The following is a 27,579-nucleotide window of genomic DNA, read 5'->3' on the forward strand; positions in this document are numbered from 1 at the left end:
CCACCCCACCTCACTCACCACACTCATCTGTTTTTGACTCAGCCTTATCAGGACCAGATGGATCCGACTGTCTTTTCTCGCATCAAGACTTTCCAACCTCGCCTAGCCTCCCAACCACCTTTCTCTCCCCGGCTTCCCTCGTTTATGACACCCCACAGATTTTGTCACTCTGTGGTTTCTGGCAAGTAAAGAAAATTACCAAGCCAGAGTCTCCATTTCACAGAGCACACAATGAAGCAAAAAGGCTCTGGGAGCACAAACTGGCCTTTTTCTGCCTCCTAGAGCTCCTTTGCTTTCCACAACTTCTTCATTAACGTGCGCCACACTTTCACTGTTGCTTGTAGCTTAAAACAAGCTTTTTGAACCAAATTAATAAATCATGTGAATTATTTGTTTCCTAAAATATGTATTATCATTTTTTTTACCATGGATATAAACATTTCCACCCCGTCATGTCTCTGACAAACTTCTATCCCCTGAAACAGGAGCGCCAGAGCTTTTTTTCCACAGGAAACTACTCACAAGGCATTCATTCAGACAACAGGCCATAGCACACTTACTGAATGTAACGAGAGAATAAGATCTTTAACCGAAAGTGTAAGTTCTACTGGAGGTTTAGCAAAGACATTAAGGATTTTAATGATAAGACTGAGTCATTACATCTTGCTTCCTTTCTCATGTTGGAACAAACACACAGGCTACTACTACTACTACTACTACTACACAGTTCTTCTGTTTAACTCTTAACCTTCCTAACCTTCACCCTTCTTTTCACTTTCCATTTTTGGAGGTACCCCAAACTTTCTGGAAGTACCAAAAGCTCAGAGATCAACACAAAGTCAGGGAGATATTAACAAAAATATGACTGAGACCAATGGGATATGACAGTAGCAGCAGGGGTTGTCAAAGGAAGGCGTGTGATTGTGGCATGGGGGTTTAATCAGAGCTTCTGAGTCAAACAAGCTCTTTCATGTGGTAGAACGTTGCCCACTTGAGAGGCTGGTGTGAAGTTACAAGATTGGACCCAACTGGGAGGAGGTGATGATGGGTCTGACTGTCAGGATGACCGTGATGAGCAGAGCCACGCCGGTACCAGAATCCATAGTGGAGGCTTCTCTAACACAGTGGTTCCCAAACTTATTTAGCCGCGCACCCACTTCTATGTCCCAACCATGTCGACCCCCCCCCCCCCCCCCCCCCCACCAGGGCATGGCTCTCTCTCTCTCTCTCTCTCTCTCTCTCTCTCTCTCTCTCTCTCTCTCTCTCTCTCTCTCTCTATATATATATATATATATATATATATATATATATATATATATATATATATAAACAGACAGGGTTAAAAAAATTCCCCACCACTTTCATTTTTTAAATAGTAATTAATAAACATTCGATACCATTACAATTTCCTTTGATTTCATTTTAAATAAATATTTAGAGTGCCCAGGTAGCACATAAACAATGCAATTTAACGGTTTTCTTAAAGTAGGAACGTTTAACCTGTGGCCAGAGCTCTCTCCTTCCTTCTGCTCTGTGTAAACCTGAACTTATGACCTACTTGTGCGTAATCAAATGTCTATAGGGGAAAAGATATAGCCATGATGTTCACTTTTACCTCAGACCGACTTATTGCTGTTTTATGGTGTGGCTGAATCTGCGATCCACTGCCACGCTGACTGGAAAAACAAATGCTGCAGTAACAGGACTTGTGGTCAGGTTCATGAGGAGTCACTGGCTGGAGCGGACCCGACTCATCCCAGAAGCTAATATCTTAATTTGACCTTGAATGAAAAATAACCTCTTAAAAGTTTTTATCACGATGGAGGCAGCGTTCATTTCTGCCTTCAGTCTGACGGCGTGCCAGAGTTAAAGCAGCGTGCGCGCTTATTGAATCCGTGTGTGTGCGTGTGCTATTAAACATTGGCGCTATTAAAACCAATGTTGTAAAATTACTTCTGCCCAGCCCAGATGTGCTCACATGTGCACCCGAGAGCCGTGGTTCCGCTGGAACGCGTCTGACCTCTGACAGACGCACTCTGAACTTCAGATCTTCAGCTCGCTGTCAATAGCCTGAATGGGAATCATTTCTTGTTATTTTGTTACATCCACAATGTTCTGTGTGTGAGGTTTACTATGTCAGAACACCTGCATGAGACAGGTGTTAATTACAATCTGCCAGAATGACTCACCACCTTCAGATTTCTCCAACACCGTTAAAAATGATCAAATACGGAACATATCGGCGTGTGCAGGCCAGAGCGCTGAAGCTCGGCGCATTGTTATTATGAAGCTAGGGCACATGTGGAGGACACGCGTGCAAAAATATACTTGTTTTCAATTACATTTATTGGGCCCACTTACTTTTTCTTTGGCCCACCCAAAAATGAGTTTCTACGCTAATGGTCACATATGACAGACTTCTCTGAGCTCCGCAGCCATTACACTTTTCACCTTGCGCACCCCCTAGCGGCAGCTCGCGCACCCCTGGGGGTGCGCGCACCACACTTTGGGAATCCCTGCTCTAACATACAGCCCAAACACTGATTGATGCAAAACACACACTGCCTTCACCATGTTGTGGATCAATGGCTGCTAATGCAGGGTCCTTGTTAGGTCCATGTTAGAGATCATACATGTCAGAAAATAAAAACCTAAATCATGTGAAAGATTTAAACTCACGTTATATTTGTGGAGTTAGATAGCTTTACAGTGGCGTCATATTTGACCCGACCCTTTACTATAACTTCATAACTTTCAAACTGAGACCTGGTATAATTTTTTATAGTTTTAAAAACACATGCTGTGTAGTTCAGGGCTGAAAAATTCTGGAAAGTAATTGCGATTTTTCTCTTCAATATTGCAATAGCAATTTAATTCACAATTATTTTCTCAAGGGACTAATTTTTTTCGACTAATGGAAGCAAAAAAAAAAATCTATGAAAATGTGTATTGAATATAAACAAGTTTAAGTATACACATTTCACATCCATCCATCCATTCATTTTCTGAACCCGCTTGTCAACGTAGGGTCACGGGGGGGGGGGGGGGGGGTCTGGTGCTTATCTCCAGCGGTCAATGGGTAATCAGGCGGGTAGACCCTGGACAGAGAGCCAGTCCATCGCAGGGCAACACAGAGACACACAGGGCAAACAATCACACACACTCACACCTGAGGACAATTTAGACAGACCAATCAACCTAACAGTCAAGTTTTTGGACTGTGAGAGGAAGCCGGAGTACCCAGAGAGAACCCACGCATGCACAGGGAGAACATGCAAACTCCATGCAGAAAGATCCCAGGCCGGGAAGCTAACCCAGGACCTTCTTGCTGCAAGGCAACAGCTCTAACCACTGTTCCACTGTGCAGCACATATGTTCAGTTTGTTTAACACACATGAACAAGTTTATTTGTCTACATAAACACAAACAGTCACAAGTAAAGATAAAATTTTGTATTTGAAGGTGCGATGCTTTGCAGCCAGGAGCACATCCCTTAAAGGAGCATAGGTATTAGCATCAACTGTGAAAATTTATTTGCAGGAAAGAAGTGTGTCCCATTAATAGAAGTCCTTTGTGTTTAGAGTTTTTGATGTCTTGTCCATGTAGAGCTTCCGTACGTACATCAGTTTCATCCATAGCTGCTAGCCAAAACTCAGTGGAGTTGAAGTCTCTTAGTTTTCTAGCTTTACTAAAATATCTGTCTGTACTTATTTGATTAATGGCAGTTTTGACTTTTTATTAGACTCCAAATGTAATCATTTGGCACGTTCCTAATTCGTAATTTATAAGAATGTAATCAGCGATATTAGCATTAGCATCCCTATGGGTTTTCCATGTAAATTAGCATTGTGCTAACCACTCACTGCCAGTCAAACCGCAGCCTTTGTGATTAGAAAATCTCCTTTTGTCACATCGCAGTTTAATTGCATAAGCAATTAATTGTTCAGCCCTAGTCGAGTTAATTAATTCCTACTTGATTTTGTGTTAGTAAAGTTTTGTAACTAGGCTGCTCATTGTGTCATACCCTCCTACACTTTCATTTTAGACACCATTTCTTTCATGTCTCAAAACTGAATGATGAGAAAATAGCATCATCTTTTGAATTGATCTCTGTGAAAACAAAAAGCTCTCGCGCTTCTGTTTCAGCTCATAGTAGTGAGCCACAGCAGAGTTGATCTGAAGACAGAAAGATTTGGATTCTTCCTGATATTTGGACATCTCTCTTCTCATCGGCTAAAAACAATGTGACTCTACCACTGACTGTTTGCTCTGCAACATTGATGTTTTATTTCCACAAGCACAAGCTTGTAGGAATTCTGCTGTGTGGTGGATTTGCTAATGCTAACAGTTAGCTTCTACTAGCCAAGGCATTCTCTGCTGATTCCTGAATGCTAAACCAACAACAGCCTTCCTCACCGTGAGCCAAGTTGGGTGAGTCCATGAATGTTAATTTACAATGTGACATGAATTGTCAGGCTTCTCTAATCCAAGCATTTCCCAGTCTATTTTCTATCAGCGGCTAATGCAGCAGATAGGTGTAGGAGACTATTTTCACATTTAGCCTTAGTGTTAAACTCAGAGTGAAATCACATTTAAAAAATAACAAGTAAACGGTTACTCAGAGAACTTGATCTTCAATCCAAACATCTGCAAAGGGATCCCGAGACTTTAAATGCCTTCTGTGCGAAATCCATGGAAATCATGATAAAAAATAAATGCTACTCTTTAGCGCCATGCAGTTCAGAGTAAGAATTGCAGCTACGGTGGCCTAAAAAGGTAACAACCTCCAACTTAGCATGAGCATGATAGTATAATCAATTTTCAATCTCTCTCCAGCCTAACCCACATAAAGCATATAACCACTCAACCAGTTAAAAAAGCATTTCTAATTATGACTGTTATATTAAACTATCCGTCCTGAAGGAAGCAAGCAAGTTCTGTCAGACTTTGAAGCTGTCATTGATTCACACATGGACGAGGCGTGGCATCAGCCGTGGGGTCTAGTGTCACGTGGATCTGGTAGCAGCGTTGGAAACATACTGGCTGCAATTTAGCTACCAGCTAATGGATTTTGATCAATCACCGGCTGGAGGAGGGTTGGCTGGAGCCGCGGACACACCATGTATGATGTGCAGAAACTGCCAAGGACTACCAGCCAAAGGAAACCCATGTCTAAAGTTAACATTTGAAAAGAAGCCTTCGGAGAAGCAAGTTGTTTCTGTAACACGTGGAGTACATCGCTATTTGTAAAGTGGAGATCAAGTAAAAAAAAATGCTGATTTAGCCACCGGCTAGTGGAGGGAACGGCAATCCGCGGCTCTGGAGCCGCATGCGACTCTTTCATCCATCTGATGCGGCTGTCTCGGCTTGTAAAATAATGAATTAATATTTAATTAAAATGTATTTTATTTTACTGTATTCATTTTTTATCTGTATGCCACTTTTAAATTTCAAGATTGTCATCTTTTAAAATCTAAACAAAAATGACACAGACCTGTGTCTCTGTTTTCATAGTTCTTCAAGATTTTAGAAAAACTTTTTGCATAGATTGGACAATTTTATTAATAAACAAAACCTACTCGTAGACAGTCAGTATGGATTCAGAAATTGCAGATCCGCATCTTTAGCTTTACTGGACTTAGTAGAAGAAATAACTAGCGCTATTGATAGAAAACAAAATGGCGTAGGAGTATTTATAGGTTTATGGAAAGCATTTGGCACTATAGATCACGATATTTTATTTCAGAAAATGGAACAATATGGTGTTAGAGGTATTGCATTAGACTGGGTGAAAAGTTATTTGACTAAACGTGAACAGTTTGTGCAGATGAATGAATTCAGTTCAAGTATAAGCAACTTAATTTGTGGAGTCCCACAAGGGTCAATTCTGGGTCCAAAGTTATTTATTTTATATATTAATGATATCAGTAAGGTCTGGAACATATTGAAAATGTTTATTATTCCAGATGATACCAATGTATTATGTGTAGGAGATAACAGAAAATTTGTTAGATGTTGTCAGGGAGGAACTGATAAACCTGAGGCAATGGTTTGACAAAAATAAACTATCAATAAATTTAGAAAAAACTAAATATATAATATTTGGAAATCGAAGCATCGATACAAATGTGAAAATGATGATTAATAATGCAATGATTGATAGAGTTTGGGAATGTACATTTTTAGGTGTCATAATTGACCACAAACTATGTTGGAAACCACAAATCAAACAGGTTACTGCAAAATTAGGAAGAAGTATAGGAATACTATCTAAAGTTAAATATCTCCTAAAAAGCAAAGTGTTGCATACATTGTACTGTTCCCTTATTCCACCATACCTCAATTATTGTATAGAGGTGTGGGGAAATACTTATAAAACCACCTAACAGCCGTTATTTCATCTTCAAAAAAAGCAATAAGAATAATACATCATGTAGGATTCTATGAGCATACCAGTAATCTATTTTTAAAATCTAATCTGCTTAAGGTCAACGATATTGTTAAATATAACTCGGTGAAATAATGTATAAGGCGAAAAATCAACTTCTTCCACTGAACTTACAAAAACATTTTAGGGAGAGAGAAGGAGATTATATGCTCAGAAGCCAAAATAACATGAAACAATCATGTGTACGTACCACACAAAAAAGTATGATCATTTCAGTCCGAGGAGTGGTTTGGTGGAATAGAGGAAAACATAAAAAAATAATGTAAAACTGTTGTCCAATTCAAAAAATTATATAGAAGAAAACTTTTGGAAAATTACCAATTTGTGATGAATTACGATGGACATTAAAGACTTGGTAAAGCAAAGTCAATAAGACGTAATTTTGAATTTAGATTTAGATTTTAGATTTTATTTAAGATGTAAAAGTATAAGTGTTTATATGATTTCTTGCTAATGTGAAAATTTAAGTTTTGTCTATTGATTTTGTTTATGATGAATGTGTAGAGATGTTTATTTGGATTTTGGAAATGGAAAGATGTTGAGGGATAGGGCAATGACAAGCCTTGAGCTTCTCCCTATTCCCCTTTAAGGACCAAAGAGGAATATTTAAATCCTCTATATAAGAAATGTTTACTTTGTATTTGATTTTAATTTGTTTGAATGGACTGAAGTGAATAAATAAATAAATAAATAAATAAATAAATAAATAAAGTCCTGAAATAAATAAAACAATTGTGTCCCTCTGTGTCATAAAGGCAGTGTGTGTGTGTGTGTGTGTGTGTGTGTGTGTGTGTGTGTGTGTGTGTGTGTGTGTGTGTGTGTGTGTGTGTGTGTGTGTGTGTGTGTGTGTGTGTGTGTGTGTGTGTTTTGCACTTCAAGCACTGGTCTAAACAACCTGACCAGTGTATCCTGAACATTATAAATACATAATCTAACTTAGTAGTAACATTTCACCCATGGCCCCAACGCACTCTCGTTCTGCTCCGCGTGAACCAGAACAGGTTAAACCTGGTCTACAGGTCACCTGCTTGTGCGTAATCAAATGTCTCTATAGACGCTTTCTGAGCTGGAGAGGATATGAGATCCTGGGCTTTGCCTCAGACAGGCTCATGGATGCGTCTCAGCGTTGCCACATTGGAGACAGGAACAAGCACTATTCAGCCAAAGTTTCATAATCAGGGAACATTTTCTAAGTGACAAGGATTTGTAAAACACTCGCTTCAGTGAGATGAATCTTCCCGCATGCAGTGATAGCGAGCTGCGCTGAGCTTGATTGATTTAGCTACCTCCGCGATAAGCGTAACGATTAAAATGTCAGCGCATCTGCATGCTTCGGAGTAATTCCTTCTATTCTTTCCTCGTCAAAATAAACGGTCAAATCCGGGAAATATCGAGTCAATACAAACCCTGGCATTTAATTGTTCTGCCGTCATGTGAAGATTGTTGCAAAGAGAAACATTAAACTTGACTAACACCAGAGCCATGCGCACTGCGCTGTTATCTCCATCGCTGTAAATGAGGAAAAAAACTAATTGATCAGATCCTCTTCTTACATTTTGAACATTGTTTAATGTAAAGTTTTATTCAGTACAAAGTTTAACTGCAACAATACAACGAGACAGAGCTATTTGTATTCTGAACAGTTTAAACATGTTTTAAAAGGAGATTTAAACCATAAGAGCACTGTAAGAGTAAACATCACAGCTCTAAAACTGATCTCCACTTGTGTGTGTCACACGTCATGTAATCAGGATGCAGAAAATCCATGAATTAGGAGATGTTGTTGGGCCGCTGCTTTGACAAAAGTGAGGCGCAAACCCCCTTTCAGTGTTCCACACCTTTAATTGTATTTGCATAATAGTCTTTTTTGAGTTTCTGTAAAAAGACGAGAAGGTTTAACTGTTGGTCAGGGTTAGCACTGAAGGATGGAGAAACCTTAATGAATTAAGATGCTAAATTCCTACATGTGCAGTTGTTTTTATGAATATTATTTAAATGTTATTCTACTTGTTCTTATCTTTTCAAATTTAATCCGTAAGAATATTATTTGGACATGGTTAAATTATATTATTGCTATGTAGAACAGGAATAACAGAGAGGTGTTGTTGATTAAATAGTAAAATGGCTTGCCATACATGCTTGTTGCAGACAGATACAGGGAAAACGTAGAACAACACAATATGAACCGGCGTTCACTTGATTGTTCTAATATTATTACTGTTAAATCTGTTCAGTCACTAACATAATCTGACTCAGTTGGAGCTAATTTGTCTGCGTGATGATTTCAGAGATAAATTTCTCTTTTAGCAGCTTTGGGATTATAAAATATTCCTGGAAACGGAGCAGTCGTGGTGGTTGTTTGTTTGGCACACCAAATTGGTCCTTGTGGTAACTCTGGGAGCGTTTAGCCTGTGGCGATGCACTGCATTGCTCCTTTATTTGTTTTTATTTAAAAAAAAACACTGTATGTATCCAAAACACCTAACAAAAGTTTTACAAACACGCAGCTATTTTCAAGGGCTGGCCATGGCCACCCCTTGGGGGTGCCATTGGTCACATGCACAAATAACTCGCCCATCGTAATTTCTTGGACTGATGATTGGCGGTGGGAAATGATTACAAATCACCCAACCCTACTGGATACACACAATTTGATAGTAAACAAGTAAAAATATTACACACTGGGGTTTTAAATGGTCTCTCTGTTCAAGCTGAATTATGGAAATAAATGGACTTTTGGACACGTTTCACTTGTAAGCTAGACAAAGCTAATTTTATTTTTAGAAAATCATAAATTTTACAAAGTTTTTATAAACACAGAAACCCTAATTTATTAAATTAGTACAGGAATAAACATCTTCATCAGAGAAGCAGAGCTCAGGAACACACACACGCACACACACGCGCGCACACACACACGCATGCACACACACACACACGCACTCATACATACATACACACACACGCACGCACGCACGCACACACACACGCACTCATACATACATACATACACACACACACACACACACACACACACACACACTGCTACAACAAAAAGTAATCTGTGTGTAAATCTGAGAAACAAAATAAGAACTAGTCTGAAGTGTTGTTTGCTAACAGCAGCAGGGTTTGCCACACAGCGTGCAATACGTGCATGTCTGAGTGTTATAGCAAATGGCAAGAGTGTGATTACAGATGCAGGGGGGAGAAAGCACATGGTTTTTATTCTTGCCTGAAGCAGAAGGTGGAAGTGAAAAAGCTGCAGAAGAGGAAAAGGCACCGAGGCCTCTGGTTTCATGGGGTTAAACAGCAGAACAGGCTCACACATTAAGAGCTCTCTGATATACAGCTAGCTAGAGCTGTTTGCAAAACCAACTTTCACCATCACGTTTATGATCTTATACTGTATTATGTATTTAAATACTGGATCTTAATGTCATCATCTACTGCTCTTTAGTGTCACTTTTCTTTTTCCTGTCAAAAAAAAACAGACCAAGGCGGAATTCCAGGCCATGCTGGCTAGGGTGTTGGGCACTCAAGGGTCTTCTTTTTCTCTCCTCTCAGCATTAGCCCTCAATTAAAACACATCTCTGCTTGTGACAAGTAAACTGTGTGTTCAAGTGACTTAAATGAGTGACACAATGAAGATTTCAGAATTCTCCAGGGCTAAATGGTGCCATTATGTTCCCGTCCACTTAGCCACTGCCGGGCAGCTCTGCTTCACGCGACAGAAGAAGAAAAAGACCCCTCTCCCGTAGATACACACAGCATTTTATTGGCTGCTTACACAAATACTCTTGTTTCCAAAAGTCTACTGCTCTGTGCTGACAATTCACAGATCAGCAGGCACAGAAACCACACTGGTAACAACGTCAGGCGTACATGTTCGGTGCATATTTTATGAAGGCACCACATTGAAAGTCTGCAGAAAGTTCCAGTGACAAGATACGTGGCTGTGATATGTGCATGTAACCGCACTTATTTCTGCAGCAGCTGGACATATGGTGCCATGAAAGGATGTAAAACTAATTCTACACAGTATTTAACTTGGTTTGTTCTTAAAGGAATCCTTTAAACTGTCAGGATTGGACAGTTGATTTATATCTCATGAGAAAGACCTACGGCAGCATTACTGATGTAGCATCAGACCCAAGTGGGTGGGCTAACACACACACTCATGCAGTGTTAGATTAGAAAGTGGTAAACCATGGCAGTTCACGACTCAAACACATGGTCTTTCCAAATTCATGGGACCTCTGAAAATCCTCAACCTCATTCTACCGGTGTCTTTGTGTCCTTCCCTTTAAACCTCAGCCTTTTAAAATCTGGCCTCCACAAGTCCTATAAGACTAAACGGATGGATACAATTCACTCTCAGTAGAGTACAGGGTTGGAATTATGGCATATGTGTTCTGGTCGTGGGGGTTTTCTGAGCAGTGGCGGTTCAACCATAAGGGGCGCTAGGGTGCCACCCCACCAGTCTCACAGGAAGAAGTTAAGAATCACTAAATATTTAAAGTGAGAGTCAAGGCATGGGTGGAGACGTATTTCATCCACACTTCCTGTTAGGAAAACGCTTCTGAAAGAGGCGCCGTCTGGCGGACCGAAACAGCGGCACTGAGGCAGTGGTAGACTCACTGCACACCCCTCAACACCCCCGCGTGCACTGTCAGAGTTTCTCAATCTAAAAACGAGTTGTTAACTAGCTCGTGCACACTCGCGCGTGCACGCAAGCACGCACTCGCACAAGACTTACCCCTTGGGAAAAAAGCAGGCACAGATTCTGCAGCATTCTGGAGTATTTCCAGTTAATCACAATCATTTGATGAAAAGGGGAGGAGGCAGTTTTTTCAAGGAGGCGAGCGGCTCCGAGCGCCAACGTGTCATATCAGCAGGTGAGTGGCTGAGCCAGGTGGAGGTGCGGCTGCCTAACCTGGAGACCAGTGCAGCGCAGCCGCGCAGTAATTTGCGGACGTCATGTTTTTCAGCTTAGCCATCAGCCACAGCTGGTTCTGAATAAATGTGGAGCAGAGTTTTTAACCTGAAGATGGAGATTTAAATTTACTCATAAAACCCTTGGTTGGTACCCTCAAGTTAGGTTTGGGAATGACTGGATACATTTAAACATTCAGTTCAAACATTATAGTCATATTCTAGACATCTGGAAATACCTGACAGTGAAAGATGTACTCTGGGGTTGCCTTCTTAAACTTCATGTTCCACACCAGGGCAACACCATCTGGTTCATGAGGAGCATCTTCATTGTTATTATAGGAGGCGACCAACAACTCAGGGTACTGACAGAGGGAAAGGAAAGAAGCAGGAGGGCAGAACAGATAAAAAAAATCCATAAATATAAAGTGATTTTCTCTTAAAATGTCAGAGAATGAAAGTTTTGAGAAGAATCTGTGGAGAGTTATTGGAACGTGTTAAGGGATGAGATCAGAGTGACCTGAGGGGACCAGTCCAGACAGGTGATAACACGATGTTTGGACCAGTGCTCGTCATAGAAGAGTCGGCTGAAGGACAAACTGGAGCCACTACCTGAGTCTCTAGAAGAAGAAATGAAGAGAAGAAAAAATGTACCAGGTGCTGGGAACATGGCTCAGAAAGTTAAAAGACTTAATACATAAACTATGATGTGATGTATTCATTTATTAAAAGAAACATATTGTGATATTTCAACAAATGTATGGTTGATACAAAACATGTTCATGACGTTCTCTGCACTAAATCCCTCTAATTGAAAGTGTTGTGGAAATGTTATATTTCATTACTTTGGTTCTAGTAACAGATCTGTTAGCTGAACGTCCTGAAAGCATTCACACACACACGCACACACACACGCACGCACGCACGCACGCACACACACACACACACACACACACACACAGTTGTCCTCCTATACACACACACCCTCTCTCTCACACACATGATCCACTCCCATTCCTTCCTTATCTTTTTCTTTAAATAAACTCTGTGACCAGATGTTCGGAGCATTTGCCACTAAATCGTGATTTGGTTGTGTGTCTGCCTCATTGTTTCTTGTCCCTCTCTCTAGCTGCAGGAAATGGGTTTATTGATAAACATATTGATACATTTCCATGACAGAGAGCAATCTCAGCAGTTTTATTCTTGACAGTTACAGTACCTTCTGGAGTGAGCTGTTTCAGGGCTTTGTCACTTTAAGAAAAAAAGCTGGAGCTAGCCACGCCCACCGATCCCCTACTCAGGCTGCTGTAAGCTGAGAAGCTCCAATATCTGGGAGGGGCTCAGAGTAGAGAAGCTGCTCCACCAGCAGCAGCAGTTTTCTTAAACATGAGAGGTGGTCCAATTCAAATTTTGTGACATCACAAATGGGGACTTTTTGAAATGGCTTGTTCTCACATAAGTCCTAAAACCAAACACTGACAGAAAACGGATTAATGGATTTTTTTCACATTTGGAGTGATCACAGGCAGTAGAGACCTTCACAGCAGCATAAAAGGATGCAAAAATACTCTTAATACCTTAAAGCAGGGATTCCCAAAGTGTGGTGCGCGCACCCCTGGGGGTGCGCGAGCTGCCGCTAGGGGGTGCACGAGGTGAAAAGTGTAATGGCTGCGGAGCTTAGAGAAGTCTGTCATGTGTCACCATTATTGTAGAAACTCATTTGTGGGTGGGCCAAAGAAAAAGTAAGTGGGCCCAATAAATGTAAGTGAAAACAAGTATATTTTTGAGTGCGTGTCCTCCACATGTGCCCTAGCTTCATAATAACAATGCGCCGAGTGCTTCAGCACTCTGGCCTGCACACGCCGATATGTTCCGTATTTGATCATTTTTAACGGTGTTGGAGGAATCTGAAGGTGGTGAGTCATTCTGGCAGATTGTAATTAACACCCTGTCTCATGCAGGTGTTCTGACATTGTAAACCTCACACACAGAACATTGTGGATGTAACTAAATAACAAGAAATGATTCCCATTCAGGCTATTGACAGCGTGCTGAAGATCTGAAGTTCAGAGTGCGTCTGTCAGAGGTCAGACGCGTTCTGGCTGAACCACGGCTCACAGGTGCACATGTGAGCACATCTGGACTGGGCAGAAGTTTAAATAGCGCCAATAACGAGACGCAGTGACTTGAGCGGCTGTGCTGCGCTCGCGTGCGCGCGCACACACACACAGATTCAATAAGCGCGCACGCTGCTTTAACTCCGGCGCGCCGTCAGACTGAAGGCAGAAATGAACGCTGCCTCCACCACGATAAAAACTTTTAAGAGGTTATTTTTCATTCAAGGTCAAACTAAGATATTAGCTTCTGGGATGAGTCGGGTCCGCTCCAGCCAGTGACTCCTCATGAACCTGACCACAAGTCCTGTTACTGCAGCATGTGTTATTCCAGTCCGCGTGGCAGCGGATCGCAGATTCAGCCACACCATAAAACAGCAATAAGTCGGTCTGAGGTAAAAGTGAACATCATGGCTATATCTTGTCCCCTATTGACATTTGATTACGCACAAGTAGGTCATAAGTTCAGGTTTACACAGAGCAGAAGGAAGGAGAGCGCTCTGGCCACACAGGTTAAACGTTCCTACTTTAAGAAAACCGTTAAATTGCATTGTTTATGTGCTACCTGGGCACTCTAAATATTTATTTAAAATTAAATCAAAGGAAATTGTAATGGTATCGAATGTTTATTAATTACTATTTAAATAATGAAAGTGATGGGGAATTTTTTTAACCCTGTCTGTTTAGCTTGACATCTGATATATTAGAGAGAGAGAGAGAGAGAGAGAGAGAGAGAGAGAGAGAGAGAGAGAGAGACATGCCCCGATGGGGGGGCGGGGGGGGGGGGGGGGGTTCGACATGGTCGGGACATAGAAGGGGGTGCGCGGCTAAATAAGTTTGGGAACCAATGCCTTAAAGTAAAGAGATTAATTCCTCTAGGTTTCTTCGTCCACTTCTCCACCAATTCAATTACAAAAATCTTTAATGGTAAACTCCTAACCCTGAGGTTATGTTTAGGACCGCACACAGCCCGGTGATCATCTGTGTGATGGGGACATTTGTTACTGGTGGATAAACACTAACACAGGTACGTGCGATGGAGGACAAAAGAAATGAGGATAATTTCTAAAAAGCACAATGAAAGTAAAAACACAACAGTAGTGTGATTGTACAGCTCAGCTGGTGTGATAATGTCATTTAGATTTATACTGAGGTGGCTGAGGCATCTGCAGTTGCATTACATGAATAAATACCATTATAAATAAAACTGACACATTATTTGTCTATAAATATCTTAAAGATGTGGAGGAGAAAAACTGACAATCCCCGCAGCCAGCTGGATATGAAATATGTTTCAGTATAACCTTCCTTCCACAAGGACTGTAACTTTAGACTCTTTTGGGATTTTCTCACAGTAAAATTCTCACATACTGCACCTTTAATGCTCTGTTTACTAATGTAAATCCACTCCTGGCTTGTCCAAAATGATGAATCAACAGTAATTACATTAAAGAGAGGAGCGCTGAAATGCTGATCCGATCCGCGTTTTTCTGCTTTCCTTGGATTTTAGTTTTTTTTCCATGCTTATAAAAAAGTTTCATCAAACACAAAAAATGCATCACTAGAATCTCTGCAGTGCTCAGACAAATGTTATTGAAGTCTTTAAAAGCTGTAAAAACGCAGCTTGAATCTATAAGAGAATATCTGACGTTACTGGCTGCAGCAGAACATTGGGCCAGCTATGAGTTCTTACCTCTAAATGTCAACTCTGTTACCAGGTCATACACATTTCTCATATTGGAGCACAAATTAACACAAATTACAGGCAGCAGCATGACATCCACACGGCTTCAGAATGGCATCTATGTTATACTTAGTCTCAAAGTGCTGGGTGAGACTGTATAAAAAGAAGCAAGGCTGAGGAATGTAGGCTATGCTGCAGCACGTCGCTGGGGAGGAATTAGGAAAAAGAACAGGTCTGATGCTGAGCGCTGGGCCTGTTTTAGACATAATCTTTATTTGACCACAGGCTTCGTGCTTCTCTGCGGCTGTGGTGGTCAAAATCCAAGTAAGTCAGTGAAAGCAGTTGTTCCATAATAGCAGAGCGGTAACCTAAAACAGCTTTGCACTCACGACTCTCCCAGCTTCCACCATAAGCTCAGATAACCTCCATCTCCAAGACAATGCTCTGAGATGTGACGGCTGTCAGTTTGCAGGAATCATTTACCATCTGAGAGCGTGACATCATTATGAAGACATGCTTTCCAGAGAACAAAGACTCCTGGGCTTTAGGAGCCACACAGTGGCTGTTAGTTAGCTTTGGGAAGCTGGTGATGTTTAGTGAATGCTTCCATTTGCAGCTGAGATTTTTGTTAAGAGAAATTTAGATTGCATCTAAATGGAAAGTCTGAAGGGTGAGTGTGCACAAAACTGCTCACCCCTCTTTTTCCTCCAGGTCTCGGCCACTGTAGTCGAAGAAAATGTCGCTGTCTTCAGCCAGAGCCCTCTCCATCACCCGGATGCTGCAGTCAAAGAAGCTCTGGAACTCAGAGGAGTGCAGGATCTGCTGCCTCTCCTCTTCCGTCAGCTCTCGCAGGAATGGGAACGAGCCTGAACAACAGCCAGGAACAATCAGCAGTCAGACAATATTCAGGCAGATGGTCTAGTTTAACTGTTACATGGCCTTTGATGACTTTAAAAGTGAGTGTCAATAACAGATATAAACTCATCACCATGGTAAGACTCCTCACTGTTACCCAAAGTTTCTACCTGCGCCCTCCAGGGTGAGCTGAGCCGTTAGCCGAACCAGCTCAGTCCAGATGGAGGATTAGGATTAGTGCCTTCATCACATTCCTCTACCGACATTGGAGACTTTTTAAAAAGAACGGTTCACAGGATCTTTCACGGAAGCAAATTCAAAGAGTCGGAGTACCCGGCCTGGAGGGTTACCGGGGTCCCACCCTGGAGCCAGGCCTGGGGTTGGGGCCCGTGAGCGAGCGCCTGGTGGCCGGGCTTTCGCCCATGGGGCCCGGCCGGGCCCAGCCCGAACCGGATACATGAGCTCATCCAACTGTGGAACCACCACCCGCAGGAGGAACATGAAGGATCCGGTGCAATGTGGATCGGGTGGCAGACCAAGGCGGGAGCCTTGGCGGTCCGATCCCCGGACAAGAAAACTGGTTTTTGGGACATGGAACGTCACCTCGCTGGCGGGGAAGGAGCAGGAGCATGTGGCAGAGGTTGAGCAGTACCGGATAGATATAGTCGGACTCACCTCGACACGTAGCATTGGCTCTGGAACCCAAGTCCTTGAGAGGGGTTGGACACTCTCCTTTGCTGGAGTTGCTCCGGGTGAGAGGCGGAGGGCTGGGGTTGGCTTTTTGTTAGCCCCAAGACTCTCTGCCTGTGTGTTGGGGTTTACCCCGGGGGATGAGAGGGTAGCTTCCCTGCGCCTTCGGGTCGGGGAACAGGTCCTGACTGTTGTTTGTGCTTATGGGCCAAATATCAGTTCATAGTACCCACCCTTTTTGGAGTCCCTGGGACGAGTGCTAGATAGTGCTCCATCAGGGGACTCCATTGCCCTGCTGGGGGACTTCAATGCTCACGTGGGCAATGACAGCTTGACCTGGAGGGGTGTGATTGGGAGGAATGGCCCGCCTGATCTGAACTCAAGTGGTGTTTCGTTATTGGACTTCTGTGCAAGCCGCAGTTTGGCCATAACGAACACCATGTTCGAACATAAGGATGCCCATCGGTACACTTGGTACCAGGGCAGCCTAGGTCGCAGGTCGATGATAGACTTTGTAGTCGTATCATCTGACCTGCAGCTGTATGTTTTGGACACCCGAGTGAAGTGAGGAGCAGAGCTGTCAACTGATCATCACCTGGTAGTGAGTTGGATCAGATGGCAGGGGAAGATGCCGCGTAGACCTGGCAGACCCAAACGCATAGTGAGGGTCTGCTGGGAACGCCTGGCAGAAGAACCTGTTAAGACGGTCTTCAACTCCCACCTCTGGCAGAGCTTTGACCGCGTCCCGAGAGCAGTGGGGGACATTGACTCCGAGTGGGCCTTGTTCCACTGTGCGATTGTTGAAGCGGCTGTTCCTAGCTGTGGTCGCAAGGTGGCCGGTGCCAGTCGTGGTGGCAACCCCCGTACCCGCTGGTGGACACCAGAGGTTCGGGGAGCCGTCAGGCTGAAGAAGGAGGCCTACAGGGCGTGGCTGGTCTGTGGGTCTCCGGAGGCAGCAGACAGGTACCGGATAGCCAAGCGGGGTGCAGCAGTGGCAGTTGCAGAGGCAAAATCTCGGGCATGGGAGGAGTTTGGTGAGGCCATGGAGAAAGACTATCGATCGGCTCCTAAGAGGTTCTGGCAAACTGTCCGGAAACTCAGGACAGGAAGGCAGCAACTCGCTCACACTGTTTACAGTGGGGATGGGGAGCTGCTGACGTCAACTGGGGGTGGAAGGAATACTTTGAGGAGCTCCTCAATCCCACCTATGCGCATTCCGAGGAGGAACCAGAGCCGGGAGACCTGGGGATGGACTGTCCAATCTAGGGGGCAGAAGTTGATGAGGTAGTCAAACAACTACACAGTGGCGGAGCCCAGGGGGCGGATGAGGTTCGTCCTGGGTATCTCAAGGCTATGGATGTTGTAGGGCTGTCATGGTTGACACGTCTCTGCAACATTGCGTGGTCATCGGGGGCAGTTCCTGTGGGGTGGCAGACCGGGGTGGTGGTCCCCATCTTTTAGAAGGGTGACCAGAGGGTGTGTTCCAACTATAGGGGGATCACACTCCTCAGCCTCCCTGGAAAGGTCTACTCCAAGGTACTGGAGAGGAGGGTCCGATAGTTGAATCTCAGATTGAGGAGGAGCAATGTGGTTTTTGTCATGGCCGTGGAACTGTGGACCAGCTCTATACCCTTGCAAGGGTGATGGAGGGGGCATGGGAGTTTGCCCAACCAATCCACGTGTTTTGTGGATTTCGAGAAGGCTTATGACCGTGTCCCCAGGGGCACCCTGTGGGGGACGCTCCAGGAGTATGGTGTGGGTGGCTTTCTGTTAAGAGCCATTCAGTCCCTTTACCAGAGGAGCGTGAGTTTGGTCCGCATAGCCGGTAGTAAGTCGGACCTGTTCCCGGTGAGGGTTGGACTCCGCCAGGGCTGCCCTTTGTCACCGGTTCTGTTCATTACCTTTATGGACAGAATTTCTAGGCACAGCCGTGGTGTGGAATGTGTCAAAATTGGTGGCAGGAGAATCTCGTCTCTTCTTTTTGCAGATGATGTGGTCCTCCTAGCTTCATCCAGCTCTGACCTTCAGCTCTTGCAGGGTAGAATTGCGGCCGAGTGTGAAGCAGCTGGAATGAGGATCAGCACCTCCAAATCTGAGACCATGGTTCTCGACCGGAAAAGGGTGGCTTGCCAACTCCGGGTCGGGGGAGAGGTCCTACCTCAAGTGGAGGAGTTTAAGTATCTTGGGGTCTTGTTCACGAGTGAGGGTAGGAGGGATCGGGAGATCGACAGGCGGATTGGTTCAGCGTCTGCAGTGATGCGGACGCTGAGCCGATCTGTCGTGGTGAAGAGGGAGCTGAGCCAGAAAGCCAGGCTCTTGATTTACCGGTCGATCTACGTCCCAATCCTCACCTATGGTCATGAGCTTTGGGTAATGACCAAAAGAACGAGACTGCGGATACAGGGTAGGGTGGCCGAGCTCAGCCTTAGAGATAGGGTGAGGAGCTCGGACATTCGGGAGGGACTCGGAGTAGAACCGCTGCTCCTCCGGATCGAAAGGAGCCAGTTGAGGTTGTTTGGGCATCTGGTCAGGATGCCTCCTGGACGGCTCCCCGGGGAGGTGTTTCGGGCATGTCCTGCCGGCAGGAGGCTCCCGGGTCGACCCAGGACATGCTGGAGAGGTTACATCTCCAATCTGGTCCGGGAACGCCTTGGAGTCCTGCCGGAGGAGCTGGTGGAGAAGGCTGGGGAGAGGACGGTCTGGAGCTCCCTAGTTGGGATCCTGCCCCCGCGACCCGGACCCGGATAAGCGGAGGAAGACGACGAAGACGACGACGTTGGAGAGTTTTTAATCGGACATAGACTTGGTCATGCAGGCAGATCTGTATGGTAATATCCGATAAAGATTTATTTAAAAGTGATAAATAGAAATGATAATAGGTGAAAGGAATGGAGCCTTCAAACTGTAATCTTTGATGAAAAATGACTGTATGATGAAACGGTTTCTGAAAATCAGAAATTCAGCTCTCAACGTTCTTACGTCTTTTTTTATAAATCATTTTTTCCAGATCTGCTTGTCTACATGATGGACTGAACCAAACCGAAAGCCTTTTCTAAGTGAGTAAGTGCAGATAAACGTTAGCTCAGTGTGTCCCGGGTTCTTCTACCACTGTTACATTATAACAAAGACAAAATTTACAGACTGCCATTTCTGCTTCCAGCAAAAGCACTAAAATATGTGCTTCTGATGCCGAATTAACCTTCCCTTCATTTCCATGAAAACCACAATCCCATCCAGAACATAATGAACTACAAACAACTTCTAATGCATCTGCTCTAATAAAACTCCTACAGCAAGAACTGCATAAACTAGAGGAAAACAAAGCCCTCTGAGTGGCACGCCTCCCTTTGAACATAATGGCTGCACAGCACGCCGTCCCGTTTTGGAAGTCACTGTCCCCAAGAGCACATGCAACTTTTTACACACAGACACACACACGTGTATCGACCTTTACCCCGCCTCTTGACTTTGATCCCCTCCATCCCTTTGTATTCATTACGCGTTGTCAGAAAAGACTCAGTGAATCGAGTGGCAGGGATCAAAGGCCAGAACTTCTAATAGGCCAGGAGATGGATGACTGTGTGTGCACGAGTGTGTGTTCGTCTTACAGACAACGTGGTACATGGAGCTAAAAATGCATTTTTCTGTCCATTCAAGTGTTCATCTGGCCTTTTATCTTAATGTATTCAAAACGTTGTGCATTATTTTTGTTCTTTTGTCTTAAAAAATAAAAGTTCACACACACACACACACACACACACACACACACACACTACTCTATTCCTTTCTACTTTGGAACACAGCCAAGGGGTCAAGTGACAGGTTTTTAATCAGTGCTGACCCCCACATGCCATGGAGCTGATATGCCGGACCCGCCTTAACCCCAACTGTAACCTACCCCCACCCTCCCATCTGATACAACCACCGACTGGCTGAGAGCGTCACACACCAGTGACCGTGTTTCATGACAGACTGACCAGCAGCATGTGAGAAGATGAAGGAAGAGCGAGACTGAAGGAAGAATGAGAATGTTTGTGTTCTGCAGAGTGAGGCTGTCAACTCTAGTTCTAAAACAGAGTTTAAATGCTCTAAAAGCAAAAGAAAGTCAACAGTTGAAGCTACAAAAGAGGTTTGAACCCTAAAATATCCAGAGTTCAGAGATGGCAGACACTGATTCATGTCAGCGTGTGTCAGAGTTCGACTTTTTATTGGTGACTAGAAGTTTTGAGAGTTTATAACACAAATAACTTTTATAATACTGGAATCAGTCTAAAGTACCATAAAATACCTTTAGTTTGATCTACTGACAATAAAAATCCAATTAATATTTTTGTAACACAAAATCTGTTTCAAACATATGAAGACACCAACTTTATCGAGTTTAAATAATTGTCCAACCTACAAAACACTGCCTACATATGGCTGTACACGATTCATGCATTATAAATGACATCTTCCTAGGTTTGAGGCCCCAGGTGTTTTTGGATCAGGTCCTGCCTCCTACACACCCACTTTCTGCCAAATAATGGGGAAAGTAAAAAAATTTGAATCTGGTGCTAATGTCAATTTATGTTAGTAATCCACCTTAGACTGAGAGACCATCTAAGGCTCAGAAACCCTCTGCAGGGGTTCTGGATTCCTTAGCTGAGAGACTTTGATTCTAGAAAATGTAACCTTTTCACAATATTCTAATTGTCTGAGATTTTAAAAGTGAGGTTTTCATAAGCTGGAAGCCATACTCATCAGAATCAGAATCAGAAAAGGTTTAATGCCATTGTCAGTGAACAAACAATTCACAAACTGGGAACTTGCTTTGGTACTAATGTGCTACATATAACATGAATAATAAGATTAAAAATAGAATAAAATAGGAAAAAATATTTAAAAAAAAACTAGAATAAAACTTTCAGCTATAAAAAATGGCAGGTAATGGTAACATGGCCGATAACGTGACGTTGTGTCGAGTGCAGAAGACGAGCATGGTTGTGTGTTTATAAGCTGTTCACAAGTCTAACGGCAGATGGAAAGAAGCTGTTTTTATGGTGGGAGGTTCTGGTCCGGATGGACCGTAACCTCCTGCCTGAGGGAAGCGGCTCAAAAAGTCTGTGACCCGGGTGCGAAGGGTCAGCTGCTATCCGACCTGCACGCCCCCTGAGTTCTGGAGACGTACAGGTCCTGGAGAGATGGAAGGCTGCAGCCAATCACCTTCTCAGCAGAGCACACAATGCGCTGCAGTCTATGTTTGTCCCTCACTGTGGCTCCAGCGTACACACAGCGATGGAGGAGGTGAGGATGGACTCAATGATGGCCGTGTAAAACTGCACCATCATCTGGGCCGGCAGCTTGGCCTTTTTCAACTGCCGCAGAAAGTACATCCTCTGCTGGGCCTTTTTGATCAGGGAGCTGATGGATGGCTCCCACCTAAGGTCATGTGTGATGGTGGTTCCGAGGAAGCGGAAGGAGTCCACAGTGGTGACGGGGGTGTCCGTCAGGACGAGGGGGAGAGATGGGGCTGTTACTTTCCTGAAGTCCACAATCATCTCCACTGTCTTCTGAGCATTAAGCTCCAGGTTGTTGCTGCTGCACCAGTACACCGGCCGTTCCACCTCCCTCCTGTAGGCGGACTCATCACCGTCAGAGATGAGCCCGATGAGGGTGGTGTCGTCCGCAAACTTGATCAGTTTAACGGAGTCATGGCTCGAGGTGCAGCAGTTTGTGTACAGGGAGAAGAGCAGAGGAGAAAGTACACAGCCCTGTGGAGATCCTGTGCTAATTGTCTGAGTGGTGGAAATATTCTTCTCCAGCCGCACGCACTGCCTACGGTCTGTCAGGAAGTCAGCGATCCACCTGCAGGTGGGGTTGGGTACGTTGAGCATGGAGAGCTTGTCCTGGAGCAGAGCAGGGAGGATGGTGTTGAACGCAGAGCTGAAGTCCACAAACAGGATCCTAGCGTAGGTTCCCGGGGAGTCCAGATGCTGCAGGATGAAGTGGAGGGCCAGGTTGATGGCGTCGTCTACAGAACTTTTAGCTCTGTATGTGAACTGCAGAGGGTCCAGGAGGGGGGAGGTGAAGGACTTGAGATGAGGGAGGACCAGGCGCTCAAAAGACTTCATGACTACAGACGCCAGCGCCACAGGCCTGTAATCATTCAGTCCAGTGATACGGTGTTTCTTAGGGACAGGGACAACGGTGGACAGCTTAAAGCAGGCTGGAACATGGCAGGACTCCAAGGAGATGTTAAAGATGTCTGTGAAGATTGGACACAATACCTCTGCGCAGTGTCCCAGGGTAGCGGGGGAAACACTGTGCGGGCCCGGGGATTTCTGTGGGTTTTGCTTACGGAAAACCCTGAGCACATCCTCTTCTGTCATTGAGAAGGCAGTGGAGGGGGAGGGGTGGTCAGCGGGGACTGTACTATTCACAGTGGTGAAGGTGGTGGGGGATAGCCTAGTGAACTAGACCAAATTCTTGCTTTGCAAAGAATGGTCTAGGCACCCTCCATTTGAACCTCCGCAGCTCCTATCAGGACTCTGGCTAGCCAATCACAGCGCTCTAGAGGGGTTTCAAACACATTAAGAGCTGTGATTGGTCCATAATGGTGGGCCAATCATAGTGCTCTATCTGCTTAGTAAACAAATCACAGAGCTGTATCCGCTTTGTGGGCCAAGCAGGGCACTCTATATGCCTGGTGGGTGGGATGATGCAACAGAGTGAAACAAGAGTATGTCACATTCATTGTCCAGTAGAATGCGGAGATCATTTGAAAGACAACGGTAGAACCCGCCCCACAATCGAGAGCCGTCAATGGAGCGTGGCCAGACTAAATAATACATTTATTTAGTCTGGCTTGCATGTGACACCAGAGTGGCTGAAGAAACCTGTGCAGTAGGGGGTGTGGGGGATGGGTGTTGCATTTCAAACCTTGCATAAAAGGAGTTAAGTTGTTCAGCCAGTTGTAGATCGTCAGCAGCATGTTGGGCCCTAGGCTTGTAGTTAGTGATTTGCCTGAGCCCTCTCCAGACAGAGGTGGACCCACCCACACTGCCACACCCACTAAAAAAACTGGAAGTAGGTCTGTCGGCGTTGATTTTCTGACGTTTAGAAGCTCTTCACGGGTGTAAGAGCACACTGACACACAATTTGCAGACAAAAACAAACAAAACACGACGCACGTTAGCACCAGGGCATCCTTCCTCGGCGCCATCTTGGTCGATCACAGTTATAATAAAGGATGAAATAGGTCTTTGCATGTAAAGAGTCTATCTTATATATTAGTTTCACTTTTTAAGTTGAGTTACTGACATAAAAGAACTTTTGCACTATTTTCTAATTTTTCTAATTTCACCTGTCATAATTTCACCTGTCATTTCATAAGTCATCTGATCTGTGGCGTATCACGTGCAACCATGGCAACTGAGAAGTCTAGAAAACACTCTTTCACTGAAACTGAAATAGACATGTTTGTGAGTGACGTAAGCCCCTTTCAGACAGGCCATGAAAACGGAAATGTTCTGGACTCTGTCCGTAAGACCTTTGTGTCTGAATACAAACATCCGGATAACGTTTTCCGTAATTTAACCAGACAAAGCCCCTAGTAGCAGGTCCGGACTTGTTACGGACAGGGTGGCTGCTTCAGACTGGTGAGGTAGAGTTCCGGACAGGGAGGAGGGGGAGGAGGAGGGGACCGGGGGACGCTGTGCGCACCTAGATAGCTCACTCCTGTAGCATGCGGCGAACCACGGCAGCTCGCCCCCTACGGTACCGCCTAGACGAGCGACGGAGCGCTTCACACTGCTTCAGTGATTCCTTTAACCATTGAACTTCATCATCCAGGTCTCTTATGCGTCTTCGAGTACGCAGAATTATGCTTAAGCGCCTCGTGAGTTTTATCTTGAGAGGCGCTATAGAAATGATATATTCTTATATTCTCGGTTCGGTTCGGTAACCAGGTTCGGTTCCGTGTTTGACATGTGTTTCCCTACCGCTCCGCATGGAAGCGGCAAAATACTGTTTAGCATATCATAACAAGCAGATTCTCAGTGGTTTGCTCATAAAACAGAAGACCTGCAGGTCTCTGTGAGTGAAAACATCCTAATACTGTTTCAGTTGTAAACATTGTGCTCCATCCCTGTGTTTGAACTCACAAGTTGCTTCTTGATGCCACAGATACAGTATGTGATGATTTAGATTGTTTCTTTATTTTACTCCAGAATAAGATTAAATGATTACAAAAGCAGCTCAATGTAGTTAAATTAGTCATTTAAATTATTCTAAAATGCTGCAGTGCGCACGCGCGCGCGCGTGTGTGTGTGTGTGTGTGTGTGTGTGTGTGTGTGTGTGTGTGTGTTACATATTGTAGCCTCCAGGAATGGTTAGTTTTCCACCTACAGTCTGACCTCTTCAGTATCTGGCCATTTGGAGACATAAGTCTTAACTGGTGCCTTTAATCTGCAAGAAAGATACTGTTGTTTGCCCAAGGTCCCTCGCAAGCTCCCCCTTATCTAAGACTGCTCTTCTTCACAGAACAAGATGGATGAACTTTCATAATTAAATCATGTAATGAAGTGAACAATATGAGAAACTAATCATATAATGAACTGGACAGTATGGTTAAATGAAATGTTTTGATTAATCTGTGCTTAAACTACTGAAGTTGAAATGAATATTATTATTACGCTGAAAGATTAATAAGGATGAAATGAAATATATGACCCATATATGTAATCAGCGCACTGACTAGACAAGACATACTCACCATATCTCCATGACGCAAGTTAAAATTAACTTAACTTAAATTTTTTTCTCAAAATAAAGAATAATTTTAAACAACTGAAACCTACAATCCTAGAAATACCTCGTCCAATCAATGTGCACGTCCTGTTCTCACTGATTGGATAGAAATCCCTCCATCAAACTGTGTGTGTGTGTGTGTGTTTGTGTGTGTGTGTGTGTGTGTGTGTGTGTGTGTGTGTGTGTGTGTGTGTGTGTGTGTGTGTGTGTGTGTGTGTGTGTGTGTGTGTGTGTGAGTGTGTGAGTGTGTGCCATCGACATATATATATTGGACAATTCGTGTCCATAGGCTCCAAATATAAGTTTTTGTGCCAAAATGGGAGGTTCCCACCAACCACCATTTTGTCCGTGTCACAGGTTCCGTCAAGTCCAGACAATTCCAAAAAATGGAAAAGAGGTGGAGCTGAGGGTGGGGCTGTAAGGCTGGGATCAAATGATGACACCCGTCGAACTGAAGCGATGTAGCTACAAGCTAACCCAAAGCTAACGCGGAGGTGGGAGCTAAGCTAACGGAGGTAGCTACCTAGCTACAACCGGAGTTAACTGTGCACAACACTGGAGCTTCTGAGTCAGAGATACGCCTGGCTGACCGCTGGGTAAAACCAGGTAGAACACAGAGGTCTCCCGAGAGCTCCACAAGCCGGCAGCCGTGCAGCAGACAGGCGCCGCTGCAGTCAGAGATGCACCGAGCTGCTGCTGGGAAGAACTGGGTGGAACACAGAGGTCTCCAGAGAGCTCCACAAGCCAACAGCTGTGCAGCAGACAGGCGCCGCTGCGATCAGAGATGCGTTGAGCTACGGGGAGGGGACCATATCGACAGTCGGAACCCAGCTCCACCAAAATGTTATATTTCAGCCCACGATACATGGCCCCATTCATTCTGTCCTTAACACTGATCAGTCGTCCTGTCCCCTTAGCAGAAAAACAGCCCTAAAGCATGATGTTCCCACCCCTGTGCTTCACAGTTGGTAGGGTGCTCTTGGGATGCAACTCAGTATTCTTCTTCCTTCAAACACGACAAGTTGAGTTTATACCAAAAAGTTCTACTTTGGTTTCATCTGACCACACGACATTCTCCCAATCCTCTGCTGTATCATCCATGTGCTCTCTGGCAAACTTCAGACGGGCCTGGACATGCACTGGCTTCAGCAGCGGAACACGTCTGGCACTGCAGGATTTGATTCCCTGCCGTTGTAGTGTGTTACTGATGGTGACCTTTGTTACTGTGATCCCAGCTCTCTGCAGGTCATTCACCAGGTCCCCCCGTGTGGTTCTGGGATTCTTGCTCACCGTTCTCATGATCATTTTGACCCCATGGGATGAGATCTTGCGTGGAGCCCCAGATCGAGGGAGATTATCAGTGGTCTTGTATGTCTTCCATTTCTGATAATTGCTCCCACAGTTGATTTTTTCACACCAAGCTGCTTGCCTATTGTAGATTCACTCTTCCCAGTCTGGTGCAGGTCTACAATTCTTTTCCTGGTGTCCTTCGAAAGCTCTTTGGTCTTGGCCATAGTGGAGTTTGGAGTCTGACTGTTTGAGGCTGTGGACAGGTGTCTTTTATACCGATAATGAGTTCAAACAGGTGCCATTAATACAGGTAACGAGTGGAGGACAGAAAAGCTTCTTAAAGAAGACATTACAGGTCTGTGAGAGCCAGAGATTTTCCTTGTTTGAAGTGACCAAATACTTATTTTCCACCCTGATTTACAAATAAATTCTTTAAAAATCCTGCCATGTGAATTCATGGATTTTTTTTCACATTCTGTCTCTCACAGTTGAAGTGTACCTATGATGTAAATTACTGACCTCTGTCATCATTTTAAGTGGGAGAACTTGCACAATCGGTGGCTGACTAAATACTTTTTTGCCCCACTGAATGAGCAGCTACTCATTATGGCTAAAAAAGAAAAGATTGTGTGAAAATGGGCTGCAGCCCAAACACTGCTATATAAAGTTGAACCAAAACAAAGACAAACAAGGTTGATTACTTGAAGATGTTGCAGGACATGTTTAAACCTTTTAGCTGTTTAGCTATTTATTCCTGCAGAGGCAGTCTGAGTTGG

General features: G+C 44.3%; 1 protein-coding gene across 7 annotated transcripts in view; it reads right to left on the reverse strand.

The window, feature by feature from the left end:
- Nucleotides 1-27,579, reverse strand: part of LOC107383294 (cytoplasmic dynein 1 intermediate chain 1) — a 109,268-nt gene that overhangs the window by 53,603 nt on the left and 28,086 nt on the right. For all 7 annotated transcript variants that reach the window (XM_070541463.1, XM_054745063.2, XM_054745057.2 and 4 more), the window contains 3 exons: nt 15,873-16,044; nt 11,901-12,000; nt 11,620-11,745 (listed from right to left, as the gene is read on the reverse strand). In XM_070541463.1, coding sequence (XP_070397564.1) covers nt 11,620-11,745; nt 11,901-12,000; nt 15,873-16,044 — 398 coding nt within the window. The remainder of the gene's footprint in view (nt 1-11,619; nt 11,746-11,900; nt 12,001-15,872; nt 16,045-27,579) is intronic.

Source organism: Nothobranchius furzeri, chromosome 11 (genome assembly GCF_043380555.1).
Source record: "Nothobranchius furzeri strain GRZ-AD chromosome 11, NfurGRZ-RIMD1, whole genome shotgun sequence".
NCBI lineage: Eukaryota > Metazoa > Chordata > Actinopteri > Cyprinodontiformes > Nothobranchiidae > Nothobranchius > Nothobranchius furzeri.